At 37.1% G+C, this 18,091-nt stretch overlaps 1 protein-coding gene across 2 annotated transcripts in view; it reads left to right on the top strand.

Annotated features, from left to right (window-relative positions):
• Nucleotides 1-1,569: 1,569 nt before the first annotated feature.
• LOC121655641 (Kv channel-interacting protein 2-like) overlaps nt 1,570-18,091 on the top strand; it is a 97,960-nt gene continuing 81,438 nt past the window's right edge. For both annotated transcript variants that reach the window (XM_042010419.1, XM_042010422.1), the window contains exons 1-2: nt 1,570-1,658; nt 1,762-1,861. In XM_042010419.1, the coding sequence (XP_041866353.1) occupies nt 1,789-1,861 (73 nt within the window). In that variant the 5' untranslated portion in view covers nt 1,570-1,658; nt 1,762-1,788. The remainder of the gene's footprint in view (nt 1,659-1,761; nt 1,862-18,091) is intronic.

Here is an 18,091-nt window from a genome sequence, read left to right on the forward strand (position 1 = left end):
GAATGAGCTGCTGAATGTGATGAATAATGCTAAAGATTTGTATATTGTTTTGAACATAAACTAACTAATGTCATTACAAGACAATACAGGAAAGTCATTTGTCTTTTTTCCACTGATCTCGCTGCCTTTTTGGATATGTTTAGGGAAAAAATGGGTCTGTTTGGAAGCAAACCTCAACATTTAGTCTAACGCGTAACCGAAGTAAATAACTTTTCTTGGGGAATATACCACACACAGACCTAGACACCAGAGTGGACATTTTCATTTCACTCTGTTCTTATTAAACTTTTGGATCCTGACAAGCCATCTTCTCACTCCTTATACTACATGACACCTTAAGATCAGGCTCTCTTGTTACATTTCCAATGGACACAGTAAAATTTGACCAGATGTATTTTTAATGCTCAGAATGAATGAATACAAATTGCCATTGAGGCAAACACACAGAAACATTTTTTCTGAGCTTTTTAGCCACTGCACATTCAAACCTCCCAAAATTTAACAGCTTAAATGTCAAATTAAGTCAGATTTGTACATAGTCAGCTCTAAATGAAAACAAATGGAACTGAAATAGTTTTTCAACTGACAATGAAAGTGACATTTTGAGTATGTTTGTGTTTTAATATGGGAAATCTTTGATTCTCAATGAGAAAAATTAAATTAAATTAAATTAAATAAATAAATAAATAATTGAATGATAATTTCAGTAACTTGAGGCTGCCCAGATGAAGTCAGGGTCTTACTGCAAACCTCTTACTGACGTATGTCTGATTCAGATGTCAACTGACTTCTGTGAGAGCAAGATGGATGACTGAGCAGTGAAATGAAAGAAATCTAGCATCTTTAAACACTGGCAAAGGAAATCCCAAACATCTAAATAACTAAGAGATGACAAAAATTACACTTGTTCATGCTTGAGATAAATGAATGAAAGCAAGCATAGAGGGATGAAGAATAAACCATGAGATAATGTTGGAAAACAAGACAGATTGTTTGACAGATTATGACCAAATGTCATACTGTAGTAAGTGAGTAAGGCAAAATAAGGCAAAGACACTAAAAGGAAGAGATGAGAGGAAGAAAAGCTATAGACACAAGGCTTCCCAGAGCCAGCGAGTATTTATAGATCTGATATAGACAGAACCTCTGCCTGGCAGCAGCAGTGTGCTCCTTGTTGCTCCTGCTGATGTCTCTGTACACATTCAACGTGGCTCTGACTCGGTGAGGAACATTGGGAAGAGATGTGATAGTGACATTAATGACAGAAGGAAAAGCGGAAGGCCAACACATAGATGAGTAACAGATCTGGATGAGTGAAGCAGCAGTATAGCGGTATATTGGAGAAATTAGATTCTTGAAAGTGTCACTCATATTTTACCCTTTTAAAGTTGTTTTTGAATCTCTGAAGTAAAGGATGGTGTGGGGGTAATAAAGCTAAACCAAATCTCTCTGCATCCACTTCTCGCCTTCCCTCTCTGTGCACACTCAAGTGTACGCGTGCGCGCGTGCCAGCCCGTGAGAGAGTGGCGACGAGAAGCGCGCTTGTTTCACTCAGCCCCTGGATGCCGAAAGCGCACACAGAAGCAGCGACGGGAGATAACGACATAAACAGCGCTTTCTATTCTGGTTTTGGCACACAAAATATGACTTATTAAACGGTAGTATACTTGCAGCCACCCTCCGTCAAGGTTAAATATAAAAACTCTTATTCATTTTTTTCCCTTGTACAAGAATTGCTAACATATCAACTGCTTGCCACAGTTCCACATTCCGGCGCACACGGGGAATATGAAGGCGAAAAACCGTGACCAAAGCTTGTCGGACTCCAGGGAGCTGGACGGATCGTATGACCAGCTGACGGGTGAGTCAGAAATAACGTTGGATGTTGTTGAAGTACCTGTAGAAAAAGATTCAATATAAATGGCTGATAATCTGAATAGAGACTGATCCGCCCAACTTCAGGTGGGTTAAAATGTTTCTGCAAAAAATTGTGTAGTTTTAGGTTTGTCATTTATTTTAAGTTTATTTCTTGTGCCTTTTAATGTTCAGCATTAGTATATAGTTTTTCCTCCTCAAACGGCATAAAATAAAGAGGAACACCAGTTGAAAAATGTTTGAATAAAATAAATATATTGAATCTTTTACAGTCGGAATTGCATGTCATTGTGTTTGCAGCAAGTGGTATGTAATTAAGATTTGTTAAAATGAAGAATTTTTAGAACAGTAATGTGATTAAGCTGGTTTGGCTCAGCAACGGGAGACCACCTTTCATTCTATGGCTTTCACTTTCGCGGGTAGAAAACACTTGTCTGACCAAATTGTGTACTTCCGTGCACATTCCTGTGCCTTGGCGTGATATCAGGCCAGACTGGAATCTCTCACATTCCTGTGAGCTTTGACTCCCAGTCTGGGTCAGAACTGCAGTTAATAAATAGGGTCTGAAATTCACGGGGAGCCTGCCAGACGGGATAAATCTGTGGGTAATTTCATCTCTGCGCTTTGGTCCTATAGTGTAACAACCTGGTCCAGGCTGTGTGGAGTGAAACTAGTGTTCGCTGTTTGTACGTGAGAGAAATTTTGCCTCCACTTTCTGAACAAAAATGATACTTGACGCACACAATGATGCCTGATGACACAGACTACCTCTTGTATACGCACCATTGTGAGCTGAGCTGAGCTGAGCACTCTCTTCAGGTGTTTCATGTCATCGCAGCCTTCACTGACTCGCGCAGCATCTTCTGCTACTGTGGGGATCGTTTGCAACCCTAAATGAGATCTTTAATTTTAAGCTTAAACACATCTCAGACCTTCAAAGAGAAGTTGTGCCCGTCCAGACAACTGCATGCCTCCAGCTCGACATGGAGACCATAATCTCATTTGCACGAGTTCACGCATTAGCATCTAAGCAGAGCTTTATTTTAATGCATCCTAAATTAAGATGTAAGTGTGTCTGCGACATATAGCCAGTGAGTGGGTATAATCTAGATTTATCTGCTTTATCTGTGTGTTTGTGGAATGAAAACTAAAAACCTATAGGCTATTTACATCAGGAGAACTTTCCTGCTAAGCCATACAGCATCCAAACCTTCAAATTATCAACATCCCCCTCAACAAAAATCAAACAAATGAAAAAAAAAAGCAGTTAAGTAGCATTAAGTCAAATTAAATGACCACATTCTGCAAAACCTGCCCAAATGATTGTACTTTAGATTTAAGTTTAAGGTCGTTAAAACCTTTCTTGAGAGTAATATCTCAACCAACCAACCAATTAATAAAATCAATCAATCAATTAATCAATCAAAAGTCATTCTGGGCACTACATTTTTAAGCTGGCTTTGGGTTGTGTTTGTATGGTTAAGAAGCAGTTTTGCTTCTCTGCTATAGAAACAAGTTAAGATTTCTTTTTTTTACGGCTCTACTTTCCTCTAATCAGACGCAGAAATAGTGAGTCATGTATTAAAGATGATTAGTAAACTTAGCAGTGGAGATCAAACTCTTTGGGACGTTAGTCTCAATTCTTCAAAAGAATCTTTTATTTTGCCTTTTACATCATCTCTTCCCTTCTTTTCATTCTAGCTTGCTGAAATGGTCCCCCGTGTCCATCCACAAGAAGTCCTATTGCTTTTTTAATAGTTGAACGGGACAGAAAGAGTGCACTAAGTCATTTACTGTGTCTAAGCAATTTGCTTCTGGCATAGTTAATGTCTTTTTCAAAGCTGTGAATTGCATGGTTAATTCATGTTTTGTAAGACCCTGTCAGCTCTCAAACATGCTTGGCCCCGATACTTTGCATGCTTATTAAGGCTGGCTCTATGAGATGCAACTTAAATTGTGGAGAAATAGCACTTGTCTTTTGTGTATGGTACTTTTTTTTATTTATCGTGAAAGCAGTTGACTGCAAAGTGACCCAATGTGCAATGTGGCATTATTGCCCAATTATTTGAGATGGCGTTTTATATAGTCGCATAAATCGTTTCTCTTCACCTGCATATAGCTGCAAAAAACAAACATATATGCACAGATTCCGTGAGCCTCTACAGACATTATTATTATTTATTACTTTGGAACCACATTTTCACCACGATATTAAATAAGTTCATGTTTGTATTTAGTTAATATGTTTTAATTAATTTGTGGACATAAGATAAGAGTAGCCTATTTATACGGAGTCAGCAAGCATAGCAGCCATCCTCTGCAGTGCACCAGTACACACCCAGAGAGGTTTGGCACCTTTTAATAAGTATAAACCCCTCTGAGAACATGATTTGGGATTTTTTTTCTTTTCTTTTTTTTGGGGGGGGGGGTCTCTAAAATATAGATTTTTCTTTTGTTGTTTGTGTTGTGCATTTCTAATTTTATGCCTCATGCATAAAGTCATAGACAAGCATGTTCTGCATCTTGTGACACGTATCTTGATGTTTTGTTGTTCCTTTATTTTTATTATTCATGGTCTCATTCACACTTTAATGTATAAATTTACTGTAAGGGGATCTCAGAACACAGAGATGCTGTTCTGGTTGGTCACCACAGAGAAAATTGTACCTCAAAATGCACATCATGTAGCACATTAGACAAGGCCGTCGTTATAAAAACCTAATAGAACTAAACAATAATCAGACATAAACCACATGATTTGTGTCTGATTAAATAATGCATTATTTATTTAGCTCTACGTTTAATAATCAAGACATTCTCAATAACCTTTTACATCAGAAGGGGAAGTGTGTAGAGACAGCAAATGGAGACTCCCTTTATTTATGTGTGCAATGTCCAAGATAAAGGAGATACTGTAGAATGTTGCAGACAGACCTGCACCAACATCCTCTTTGGCTTGTACATTAACCACTGGGAGGGAATATGAATGAAATAAATATGAAAATTATATCATCAAGGCGGATTTGAAGCATGAGCAGCACCAAGGAAAGAGACTTCATCACTTAATGGTAGATTTTCCACATGATCCATAAAAAAATGAATGGTGAGAATGGCAAACTTTCAATAGCCTATATTTTATAAAAGGGAGCCTCCTTGAGTGGCATCAGGTCTGTAGTCCTGACTCTGTACTGGGCTTATCTCTTAGGCACAGATCAACAAAAAGCACAAAAGAAAGAATAAAAAAAAAAAAAGAATTGTATTTTATTCAGGCATTAAATTAAAACATTAAAAAGAAATATATATTTTTTACGCCTTTATGGTCACCCTGGGAGCTTAATGAAAATTTCATGTCATGATTTTACACAGTGTCTATAGTTTAAACAGCACTCCTTTCATTGCATCATTCTGTTCACTTTCTTCTACATTGATCAAATGGCAGCTCAGTGGAGAACTGGGGTAAACAGCTGTCTAATTCAAGGTGACTCATTTTTTTATTTAGTTCATCATTTGTCATTTGGCATCAGCTAAATTTAGTTTAGATTTTGTTTTCAGGTTGTGTACCACAGCACCAACCTGGCCACATTATATTTAAACTAAATGAAAAATAAGTACCCTGTAAGTTGAAGGATCCACCATCATAATTCAAGAATTTCAAGAAATGCACTTTTTAATCTATATTTCCCCACTTTCAAGGCTTCAAAAATACCCTTATACCTCATAAGGTGTAGCATACTAAGCAGAATATTAAAGAAAAAATGTACAAATGTTCTGAATATAGATTTTAACTTAAAAATAGACATTTCAGCTCCTTCCCAAAGAGTTGTGCAGGTTAGCTGTGCTTCAGAAATATTCTGTAAAACAGCTGATAGATTATGTTTTGTTTCCCTGGTTTCTGATCTGGTTCTGTTTAATTTCCAGTAAAGTTTTTTTGTACTCAAGACAATCTCATGACAGAGTGTGAAACACATGTTTTGGTCCACAGAAATTACAAAGCAGCTTAACATTAAATGCAAAAAAAAAAAAAAAAAAAGGAGTACAGTTACTGCATTGTCCTTCCTCAGCTCTCTACTACAATTCTGTTGTCATGCTATTGATGACTTTTCCATTCCTGTTGAAACGTGATTTTTCTGATTTTCACCTGTCTTCCAGTGGAGGTGTTAAAAGTGCACAGTGAGAATTAGAATACATGATTAGATTTATATGAACAAATACAGGATTAGGATTGGAAAACTGCACACCGTCACACTGCTTAATCTTCACTGGTAGTAGTTCCTGTTATGTGACTCAATGCTACCTTCTGCACAACTGCCTACCAGAACTTTGTCATCTCATAATTTTAAAACCAAGATTGTGAACCATGTTGGGTGCAAAGCATTGAAAAAAGTAACATGTACTCAAATAAGCATTCTGTTATTCTCAACATTTTCCTATATCAGACTTTGCATTTATCATTAAACACCCAAACTAGGATAGTCTGGGAGACTTGGTTTGTTTGGATGGGAAATTCAGGGAAATGCTGCAGCTTTCTTTGGTTTGGTTGCTTTCACTCTGGACGTGCACAAGTAAACCCCAGGCATTCAAGTGGACCAGAGTTTGCTTCTTTGGTCCAGACTAGAGTGCAAATGAGTGTTCACACCACTCCAACTAGCCATAAAATGGCTTCAACATTTTGTTTTTTACCAAACACTCTGACACTGCAGTATGTGGTAAAGTCCAATGATGCTGGCAGCAGCTTTTAACCTTACAGTGCCAGGGTGTATTCAACATTGTAGGGGAAATGAAAAGGATTTAATAAATAAATAATGTGAAATAGTATGTATGGTGTTAAGTCTTATGGCTGCATAGAAAATGAAAGTGGAAATATACTGGTGGTGAGGTGAGGATATTACCTCTTGTATGGCCATCACATTAATTCACATGCCTACCAATAACTTAATTAATTTTTAAATCTGCCATTATGTTTTTCCTTGTAAAACTAAATGTGAGAACGTTTTGTTGTTTGTTAGATTGTAATCCATGGTGATAAAGGTCATGGAAGCAGGCAAAAGATTTTCAAACTTAGTAAAAAATATTAATATTTGGAAAAGTCAGCAACTCTCCTTGCGAGCCTCACAGCGAAGCAATACACAAAACCTAAAAGAGCTGCACAGTTAAAGGAGCGTTGTTTACAGCATCCTTTTTATCAGCCGGGTAATTGTTTATTTATTTATTTTTTTTACCTGAAATGGTAGTAAATTCAGCTCCAAATGTGGCCTGAGAAGAATTTATACTTTATATTCGAAGTGATATCGTACTAACTGAGATGAATGTCATAACCCTACTAAAAGTAATTAAATAAATCAACATAAAATGCATTTACTGTATATACATGTCAACTGCTTTATTACTTTTGGTTTTAAATAAACTGTAACAGCAATGTGCAACAATAAAGTACTATAAAAAGTAGAACTGAAATTAAAAATCACTTAAATAAACATTACCTCATTCATATATTCTCTAAATTAAATAAAACAAAATTCTACAAAAACAAGCTATCAATTAAAATTTAAAACTTTTTAAAAATTCTATAAGTAATGATGTAAATGAAGAGATAAACATCTGACTGACCTTTTCGCACTGACTGTTTTTCTGTAGGTATGGTGGTAGTGTAAGCTTAAGGGCTGCTTTGGTCCTATCCATGGACACAGATCAGGGTTAAGCAGACCTTAACAGCGCCAGTGTAAATGTACCCTCAGATCCTCAGCAGTCAGTCCTATGTCAGTGTGCACATGCAGGTCTTTCTGAGGCAGCGGAGAAAATGGCATTTCAAATTTGTGTGCAATAAAGGAGGCGCAATCACTTTGAATTGTACAGTAGATTATACCTGGGGGTACTGGGACTGTCTGTCTCCATGACTCTGGTGATTCTGATGCCTTAAAGCAACAACAGGCTTTCTTTCTAGTTTCCATTACCCCATTGTGCAAAACCTAAAATTTTGTAATAAAATCTGTTAATGGAAAAACCTAAATTTCGAAAAACCTCTCAAATATCACTTAAAAGTTTTTACGCTCTCATGAGGTGGCTTTTCGGCCGCATGTATGGACAGAGGGGGAGATGGAAATCTTTTTACAAATAATTAAAGAGAAATATATATAACCGTCATCCTTGATAGCAATCAACAGCGAAATGCAAAGTTTTACAATGAATTAAAAATCTCCATTCTTCTTAAAGTGGAGTTTCGCAGGACAAGATTTTACGAGAATTATGGCTCATGTGCTAGACACCATTCATTGGAAACACCTGCACATTGTTCCTTGTCAAAATTTTTTGAAATATTGCTTTTATTTTGCGAAAAACTGTAACAGAAACACAACTTCTGAGGGAAATAAGAGAACTTGTTTCTGGTTTTCTAGTGAAGAAGAATGCAATCAGCAACTGCAGAGTTACTAAAACCAAGTCACACATGCTTGATTATATGTTTGTTTTTAAACATAATCATTTATAAAGCACTGTAAAGGGGATGTTGTATCTGTCATTCCTGAATTAGCCAGCAGAGTTTTAGATAATACACCATAATATAGACCATATAATAAGATAAAGCCAGTACATCCAAATGTAACTGTAATGAGTTATTTTTAAAGTAATGTTTATTGGGAAATATATATTGGGAAACTACTACATAATGGATGTTTGAACAAATCTTTCTATTTAATAACTTTCTGCTGAGACTGGGTTGCTGCACTGCAAGGGGGGCCAAGTCTGAATTGCTTTCAAACAGATACTGCTTTGTATACCTTTAAATCTTTCTGAGGTTTGTGCTGTTTTAGTAGCTTTAAAATAATATATACATCATATATATATAAAAATCACAGTTCTGTAAGTGACATTAATTATTAACTCTGATTGTGTGTTTATTCACGTTATATTTGATAGTCTGCAACATTTTAACTAAAACACAAAAAACTCTTAGTATGAGAGGAGATAAGTATTTGTGAGAATGGAGGCATGTCTCTGTGTAAGTGTGTGTGGGATGAACGGTTACAGGTGAGTCATTCCTCTTACTTACAGTACCAGTGACTTGTGAGTGAGCATGATGAGAGTGTACATGTGTGTGTTCTTGAAGCTTAGCTGACCTGTATTGCTTAAAGGCAGTGTGGGTGGTCTCCAATCCCAATTTGAGTGAAATGTAACCCTCTAGAAATAACTCACTCTCAGCTTGTTACGCTTTACTGAAGTGTGCCCCTTTGCGTGAGCGCATGTGTCGGAGTGTGTGGTAGCTTCACGGTCTGTGTTGTCTTTAAGAGCACCGGTTGAGAGATGAGAGGTAATTATAGATGCATGGTGCAGTAATCTCCTCTTCCACCTCACAAGCCACACTCAAGAGGAATCATATCACCTACACACACACACACACACACACACACACACACACACACACACACACACACACACACACACACAGACAAGAGAAAACACACACACGCAATATATCATATAAAGCTATTATCTCAACCTTGCCATAATTTCTTTGCCTCCTTCTAATTTCAGGATATTACTTAAAGGCTAAATCTAAGGTGGTTGGCAGCCAGTTGGCCAATTATCCCTTTTGTTGTCTCAGGCTAATAGAGTACATCACTGGATACACGAATGAAGAAGACAGCCGTGTTACATTTTACAGCATCATACAATTATTTGTTGCTCCTCACTGTTTTATTTTATTTTGGTTCAGATGGTTTGATCTTTCTTACTTCAGGCTTAGACTGTCTGTCAGATCCATCCTGTCAAAATCTGGTTAATGGTCAGGTCAGGTTCTCTTTTTTAAGGGTGCAGTTGTTATTGATTCAGTGCAACAGTTTGGATATTTGATTAATCACGTATGTAAAATATAATGATTGATATTAGTCAAACATATGGAATATATGGAACCCATCTTTCACAATAATTAGCAACCTATTGTACAAAAACACAATTATCAAGATAGACATGTCCACATACTCCATTGCTTTCTGTTGTTTTTGCATGTGGTGGTTTGTGTAAGAATGTCATCAGCATCTCAGCCAAAATGATGCCAGAATAAACAAGAGTTTTCCATAACATTACAGCAGTCGATCCAAAACCTAAACATTTTATTAAACATTATTTTTTTAAAAAATGAATACACAAAGCAAAGAAACAAAAACCAAAAACAAACCACAAACATTTTGTTTAATTTGAAATCACAATATTTTCCTCACACATAATAAATTAATGTGATTGATATTTAGTACAGTTTTCTCATTTTTGTCAACAAAAAGCTAAAAAAAAGCTGACTTCTTTCTGTTGTTTAAATCACAGATTTAAAAAAATTAAAGTAAAAGATGATTTTTTTAGCAATGGTACCGACACCTGCAGAAGCTGATAGCTAGCTAGTTACATAGATAGATAGATAGATAGATAGATAGATAGATAGAATAGTGTACTACCACCATCATGTGTGCTAAGAATTTATACAATTTATCCTGGACCCAATATTATACTTGTACATGGAAGTGCAGCACTTCAGCTCTTAACCTCACTCTGGCAGAGAGGTTTAGACTTTAATTAATCCAGGCAGTTTATTTCTCACACACACAGCTCTTAATGAGTGACATTGAAGTGCTGGCATTGTGTGACATGTCAATTAGGCCATACTTTCTTAGATTAAGACAGAGAGGCAAGGGGAAAGCCAAAGGTGCTGAGGGGAAGGTTATATGTTGGTCTAGAGGCTGTATGACTAAAACCTCAGCTTTGTGACTGAGCCAGACCCCTTTTTAATTTACATTTTCTAGACTGAAGTGAGCTCAGGGTAAAAATTGTTCTCATAGTTGAGCTTGTCAGAGGGAGTCTAGCTTCAAGTTACTTGGTATCTTACTTTTTGCTGCAGCAAGAACCACCATGACCACTGGCACTGCTTAAAAAATCTTAATTTAATCTGCCATCCCATGTACCAGGACATGTATGATGCATTGCCTCACAGAGAATTCTGTCTTGGTTGCTGGGTGCTGATTCCTCCTGGAAGTGCCTGGAATTGCTGATTTAAAATGACTGGATTCCTACATGGAGAGGCACTTAGAGTGGCTCACTTAGCTTAATGTGTCACATTAGTTACATCACTAAGGGAAGGAAAGAGGGTTGGGATAATAAAAAACAAGAAGAAAGGAATGTGGTTTTATGGATGGCACAAAGCAAGAAGATTCATTAAAATGCATTGCATTGCGTTTGCTGGGTAAATCCTAGTGATGCTCTTTGTCAGTGTTTGTTGGGGTTTGTCCTGTAATAATATGGAAGCTAGTCACCTGAGAAGACCTTAACATTCAAATATTCCACTGAAGGTAAATTAAATAGTTCACATAACTGGACATCCATTCTTTATTTTTCTCATCCTAATTGTCTTCTTTACATGTCTAAATAATCTGACAAGACTCCCCCCCACTCCACAAGCCTACAAATTAGCTTATATAAGAATATAATACATGTCTGTCTTAATTATAATATCATCAGTGTCCCACTTTTTATTGCAGTCTCCTATGTCATATGTGTCTATGTCGGTTCTTAGCTTTCTCATTGTCTATCCTCTAACTCCCTTTCTGACCCTTGTCCCTTGCCAAGTCTGTCAGGCCACAGTGGGACCGTAGTTTAATAGGACGGGAAGCCAGAATCAATCCTAACGAGTTTTAATCTTTGATAGAATCTGCAGAGGGCCAGGCGATCGTTAATTAAAATAAGCCCTGTTCACCTCTCCCTTGGTGCCACAACCTCTTCTCCTCTCCTGCTCTCATTCTCTGTAAACACATTCATTTATAAATGCCTGCAGGGGGAAAAAAAGAGAGAAAAAGAGTTGAGAGCGAAGCAACAGGAGTTTCAAGATGGGAAGGACGGGAACACTTGGGCCGGGAAAAGTCAATGTATGTCTCAAACTGAGGATGAAAGAATTAAAGCACATCAGGTACAAAGAGTTAGAAGAAAGCTTTGATTCTGTCTCTGCTACAAGCATCAGGGTTTTCTGTTCTCTCAACAGCAGTTTGATGCCGCTACCTTGTCTCAGATGTTTAAAAACAAGCAGCTGATTGATTGACAGAAAATGTGTCTAAGTATGACAGAGCCCTGTGTCATTCATTGTGCTCCTAACCATCGCTTTGCTGCTCTGTCACTCACAGCATCTGATCTGCATTACAGGATGATTTTCTGTCCATTAGCTCAGCCAGCCTTCATTAGATGGAGGGTAACTCATCTGTATGGGAAGGAGGGGAGTCCAGCAGATAACCAGGCAACACTGCATGACGCAGTTCAAGTTGCAACATTGTTCCCTTTTGTTATGCTCTTAGACTCATTCTGTATACATGCACATATAACAGAGAGCCCTCTCTTGTCAGAAATTATCATCATGCATTTCATTGATTGAAACTAGAGGGTCGCTGTGTGTGTGTGTGTTGTACACAACATGCATTTGTCTAGAAGTTGTCTGAAGGGTACGTATGATTGGCATTAAATGTTTTGTGGGGAAGCCCATCTGGAGGAAACTGTGGGTGTTTGCTGCTATCTCGCCCTCTTTCCTGTCATAATAGTGCAGGTTAGAGGCATGTTTCTATTTGAATCTTGCATATGTGATGTATGTTATTGTGTAATTTCATGTGTGTATATATGGTAAGAGACAACACATGCAAAAAGATAAGCAATAATAATGCAACTGTTCTCTTCTAATTACAAGCCAAATGAAGGTATTGAGTATAAAATCTGGTGTCTTTGTCACCACTTCAGAGTGTTGGAGGTGATTACAAGAAGTCTGGGGTTTGCTCAAAAGAACATGCTTATACGTGTAGCTACATAGCACCTATAGAGTCTTACAATCCAACACACAAACACACACAGACACTTGGTTTTGGCCTGAGGGATGGTAGTGTGGGAGAACACCGCAGCTAGTCTTGCAATCAATCAGTTAGCTCTGACAGAACTTTGGACAAGGTCCGGTCAATAACTGGCATACAAACACACACAAACGTGCACACACATCTTCACACATTCACATGTGCACAGTTACAAATGGAAGCACAGTGGGAAAAGCATGATCAATATCTGTCAATAAGCCTACCAATCAGAGTAAACTTATTGTCTCCCTGTGCACACAGTGTCAAACTGACAGGCCAATCAAGGCAAGTTTAATTGAGAACTCCATCTGCTTTCTCTGGACAGCAGAAGATGAGATTGTGAGATGCAAACTGGTTTCAGTGTCTTGCTGTTCTAAACTGTCCACAGATTTCAACCTGGACTAAAGATTACTGAACACCCCAGTCTCACATCAAAAGGTTTAACTACTATACTGGTCTACTGGTGTGAAAATCCAGTGGAGTGTGTCTTCTCTTATCATTTTACTTTTCACTTGATTTTTAACCTAGTTTGCTTTAAAAGTTGACTTTGTTTAATTTTCAGTCTCTGTATTGTAACAGCTTTTTGTTACAAAAACTAAAACAAAACAAACACACTGGGTTATTTGGTTAGTTAGATGATTTGAGTCAAGGATTGAGCTATAACAGCAATGGAATGAGACCAAAAATTACCCAAGTCCAACTACACATCTACACATATTTAATACAGCACATAATTAGATACAGAGAAAAGGTCTTGCTGTGAAGACAGGTCAAACCAGTAGAGAATAAATTGTACAAGTAGAAGAAGTGTAATAGATGATTCAGTGAGCCTGCTTGCTCCATCATACAGTCTTGTCATTTGAACAGTGAACAGAAACTGTTAAGCCAGCATCATTAGCTCCCTGGCAGCCCTTAACTGCCCTTACCCTGGCCCTAAAATGGCCACCTTCATCATCGCTGTTCTGTCAGCCAGAGGCCAGGTTGTCATGGGGGACACTTTCTGACAGGTTGGTCTTTATCTCTCCCTGGAGAGATGCTGAAGTCAGCCAAATTCTTAACCAGCTAAGTATGCACACTGTGACAAGGTAGAAGGAAATGAAACCAGTTGGAGGCTGTGATATGATTCAAAATATGGTTGCACTTGTGTGAGAGATAATTATTGGGAATTGCTGAAATGCTGAGCTTGAAATTTTGTGTTCTGCTTGATCAAGCCTTGTCATTCTGTGTCCCGACTTAACTGTCAAACCAGCTGACACTTTCAGTCAGCTATGCCATACTAGCGTCTTGTAAATTCTAAAGATGCATACTTTAGAGGTTTAACATTTGTTTACATGTCAAATCCTTTTGCTTTAATCATCTTGCTTTCACTTTGCTCATGCTACATGTTTGCTTCTTGGCTTTGGGGCTTGAAAATCCTGTTTTCCCTCTTGCTATCTTCCTCTGGCACTGGTAAACTGATTACTCACACACCAACTTGACGTTCCATAAGTGCTTCTCTCCAGGCACCATGGCCCAGCACCACAATTTTAGAAGCGTTAATAGAGTCTACTGATCAACACACATTTACACAGACATACAAACTCACACAAAGGTAGGTTTGATTGATTGGTAGATGGACAGTCTAGACAGGAATGGGATCATTAACAACCTGGAGAAGTGCAACAGTCTCTGACATTAAAGTTGAACCCACTTGAAGACACATAGAGAGTGATGATTTGAAATGGAAAAGGAGGAAAGAATAATGAGGGGAGCTGCACAACTACTACCCATTACCAAATTTTACTTTTACTCAAGACTAAATACTTCAAATGTATCAATAACTGTGGAAAAGTCAGTAAATCCCCACCTATTCAGTATTTATTGCCCACAAAGTCTCCATTGCTTTTGTTTGTGTGAGTAAATCTGTTCTTTCTCTGGTTGGATTTGTTGATCTGACAGCTTAATTCCAGTCATTCCTTAAATTTCACATTTGTTTAAAATGATGAATAACTGAAAAACAGTTGTACCTAATTTAATATGGAATTATTCTTAATTTATTATTTATTATTGGTCCCTGTTGTAACGCTACATTTACATAGCAATGTTGCTATTAGCTAAAAATACCCGATGTTTCAACTCGACTCTGCTAGGGGACATGAGGTGTAACAAGGACAAGTGCAGACAAGTGTTAAAATGGAAGCCATTAGAATTTATTATGTAATCTATTTTGATATGTGTAAAATCTTGTTTTATGCATGAGTTGTTTTTTTTTATCATGTAAAGGACTTTGTGTTGCCTTCAGCATGAAATTTCTGAGGGTTTCGAAAGTGCACATATTCTATCTATCTATCTATCTATCTATCTATCTATCTATCTATCTATCTATCTGTCTGTCTGTCTGTCTGTCTGTCTGTCTGTCTGTCTGTCTGTCTGTCTGTCTGTCTGTCTGTCTGTCTGTCCGTCCGTCCGTCCGTCCGTCCGTCCGTCCGTCCGTCCGTCCATCTATATATATATATATATATATATATATATATATTTATATTTATCTATCTAGCATTCACAACTAAAAGAGAAATTCATAAAGACTTTTCCACTTTTTGACACTAAAATAAAAATATCAAGATGTGTTCTTATTTTATAGGTTTTATCTGTTGAACCCATGTACTCTACTCTGTGTATTTCCTTACTTCCTGTATATTTTTGCAGATTTTTCCCCCCTCAGTGTTTTTCTTTTTCTTTCTTTTGTTCTTTTTTTTTTTTTTGCATTTCAATAACACACAGTATTTGCCACCAATGCAGCCTACCAGTCCTCAGGTCTCAACTCACAGTTAATGGGTAAACTGAGCAAACAACAGTGTAAACGAAAAAGAAATTGCTTTTATAGGAACACAATATTCTAAGAATAGAAGTAACTTTTAAAAAAATTGGGCATGTAGGATTAGGAATTATACTAAAGAGTGACTTAGTAATTCACAGCTTACTCACCAGCAGTAATCTATTTTCAAATAATATTACCTGTAATTATAGAAGCTATAATTAAAAGTTGGAGAAAGTCAAAGTAACATCTGTTAGCCGGTTTTTTTACAGTCTCAAGATGTTTGTTTCTAATGAAGGTGAATTGAGGAGAAATGCAGCGCAGGTTTTGCTGCATGCTCAGAGAAAGTCATTAAGAAAGGTAATGATTATTAATGAGTCCCACAAGAAATTCAAGTGCTGAAATATGGGCCTGTTGTTTTCTTCCTGTGTGCTCATGATGAAGAGAGGCTCTGCTGGATTTTGGCATGAAAGGCCACACAAGGTGCTCATAACTTGAACACTTGTGAAGGGGATGATTACAGTTTTAGTTCTGAATCAAAATGTTACAGAAAAGAACTTTCCAGGCATGTTACAGTTTTTTTTTTCCGTTGGTTTGTCTCATTTCTTGAAAAAGAGATGTGCTGGAATACAAACGATGTGTGATAGCTCTAAGATGCAATCCTAAAGTCCTGGTGCCAAACAGGAGACAAAGCTTCAGCATGTTACTGAGTAAATCTTGACATCAGATTTTAAATCAAGCAAAACTCAAGGTCTTGCTTACTTCTGTTCACACCAAAACCTTTTACCATCATCTTTCCTCTATATGGCATGCATATACGAATAAGAGACAGTGCCGGTAATGAAGCTGTCTCCTCTGGATATAAAGTTAATAGTTTCCGCTACTGTGCTTGGGTGAGCACAAGCTGAGAGTTCCTTGCTTTCACTGATGGAAAGTGATGCGTATGTACGAATCAGGGATGTTTGTCACTAAAGGGGATTTATTCATATTAGCCATTCAGTTGATTGAGGGCAAGGGGCAACTGTGCTGTGGGGTCTAAGAGTAAAAGAAGCAAAACGCAAACATCTCTATACCAGTCAGACATCATCCACATGAGTCAGTCTTTATGTTGAAGGGTGAAAATAACACCTTCAGATGAGGTGGATCGATCAGTTGTTTAAAATGAATTTCAAACTTTTATTTTTATTCATTGAAGAGAAGTACAATGTGAACAAAATATCATTAAAACAGTCTCACACAGTCAGTCAGATCATGTACTGAAATTATGTAGCATGCACATTTCTTCCTTCCACATTTATTGTTTTCTTTGTTATACATTTTTACAGTTAATTACATTTAATTAGTGTCTGACCTTGCCTTTCTTATAAAACTGCACGTTGGAAGTTGTAATTTTTTTTACATCATCAAGTTATTTACACAGTAAGTTGTGGCTGTATTACCAGATCAGATGCCAGTAATTAAAAGGCTGTCGTTTGTGCTCAGTTTTCCATTAACAGGGAAACTGGGCAGGTATTAAATTTGTCCTTGTTGTTTTTTTAGACTTTAAATTGTATGAAATTTCAGTTGACAAAGAAACAGCAGGTGTTCCAAGGCCTGAAACATAAAGTTTGCAGCAAACATCCATTTATTGTGATAGCTGCAACGTTAGCATATAAAGGTATACTGATTTCCATGAGCACAAAAACACAGATGGTGGGAAAATGGACATATGCAGACATTTCCTTATGCATTTTTGTGACTGACGATTCATATTATTGAGTAAATTTTCAGTGGACAAAAATCTAACAGTCACATAATGCAGGCTGTTAAAAAAATTTTTTCTTTCCATGTTGCATTTTTCCTGGTTGCATCTTTCATGGCACTTATGTGCATATCATATTGACAACACTCCTGCTGCCTCAACTCAACAAGACTTGTTTCCGTGTTTGAATTCTACAAGTCAACCTTTATCTAGGAGAAGATGTAGATTCTGGTTGTAGCAGCAGTCAAATTGCAGAAGACAAAGAAATCTCCATGATTTTTTACATCAGTTATGTGAGCTGAAACAAGAGTCTTACAAAATGTACTTGATATTTACTAGAATTGTCTACATTAGAGGTGCTTTAATGTTGATTCCTGCACAAGAAAATACCTTGAAATACTTGAAAATACAAAAACATGAAAGAATCTAAGTTGTCACAGCGGTGACTACAATTTTCTCCTTTTTAAAGTGCATGTAATTTGTAATTCATGGGCAAATGTTGAAAAAAATAAATTAATAAAAAAACAGAAAAAGTCCATGTAGAGCAGATCAAAGGTCCCTGCTATGCTATTTATGTGAGAGCAAGTGTGTGTCAGTGTGTGTGTGTGTGTTCGTGCATGTGTGTAAAAGAGCGATGAAGGACGATTGAAGTCGTCTCTGAAGGCCCTCTCAATCGTCTCTGTGATTGTGATCATTAAAAATGAAAAGACTAGTCGTGTGGCCTCTGATAATTTTTTTTCTCTGAACCTCTTTCTATTTCTATCAAAGATTTCCAAAAAGAAAGAAAAAGGAAAAAAAAAAAAAAAAAAAAAAGTATTT

This window comes from Melanotaenia boesemani, chromosome 16 (genome assembly GCF_017639745.1).
Source record: "Melanotaenia boesemani isolate fMelBoe1 chromosome 16, fMelBoe1.pri, whole genome shotgun sequence".
Lineage (NCBI taxonomy): Eukaryota > Metazoa > Chordata > Actinopteri > Atheriniformes > Melanotaeniidae > Melanotaenia > Melanotaenia boesemani.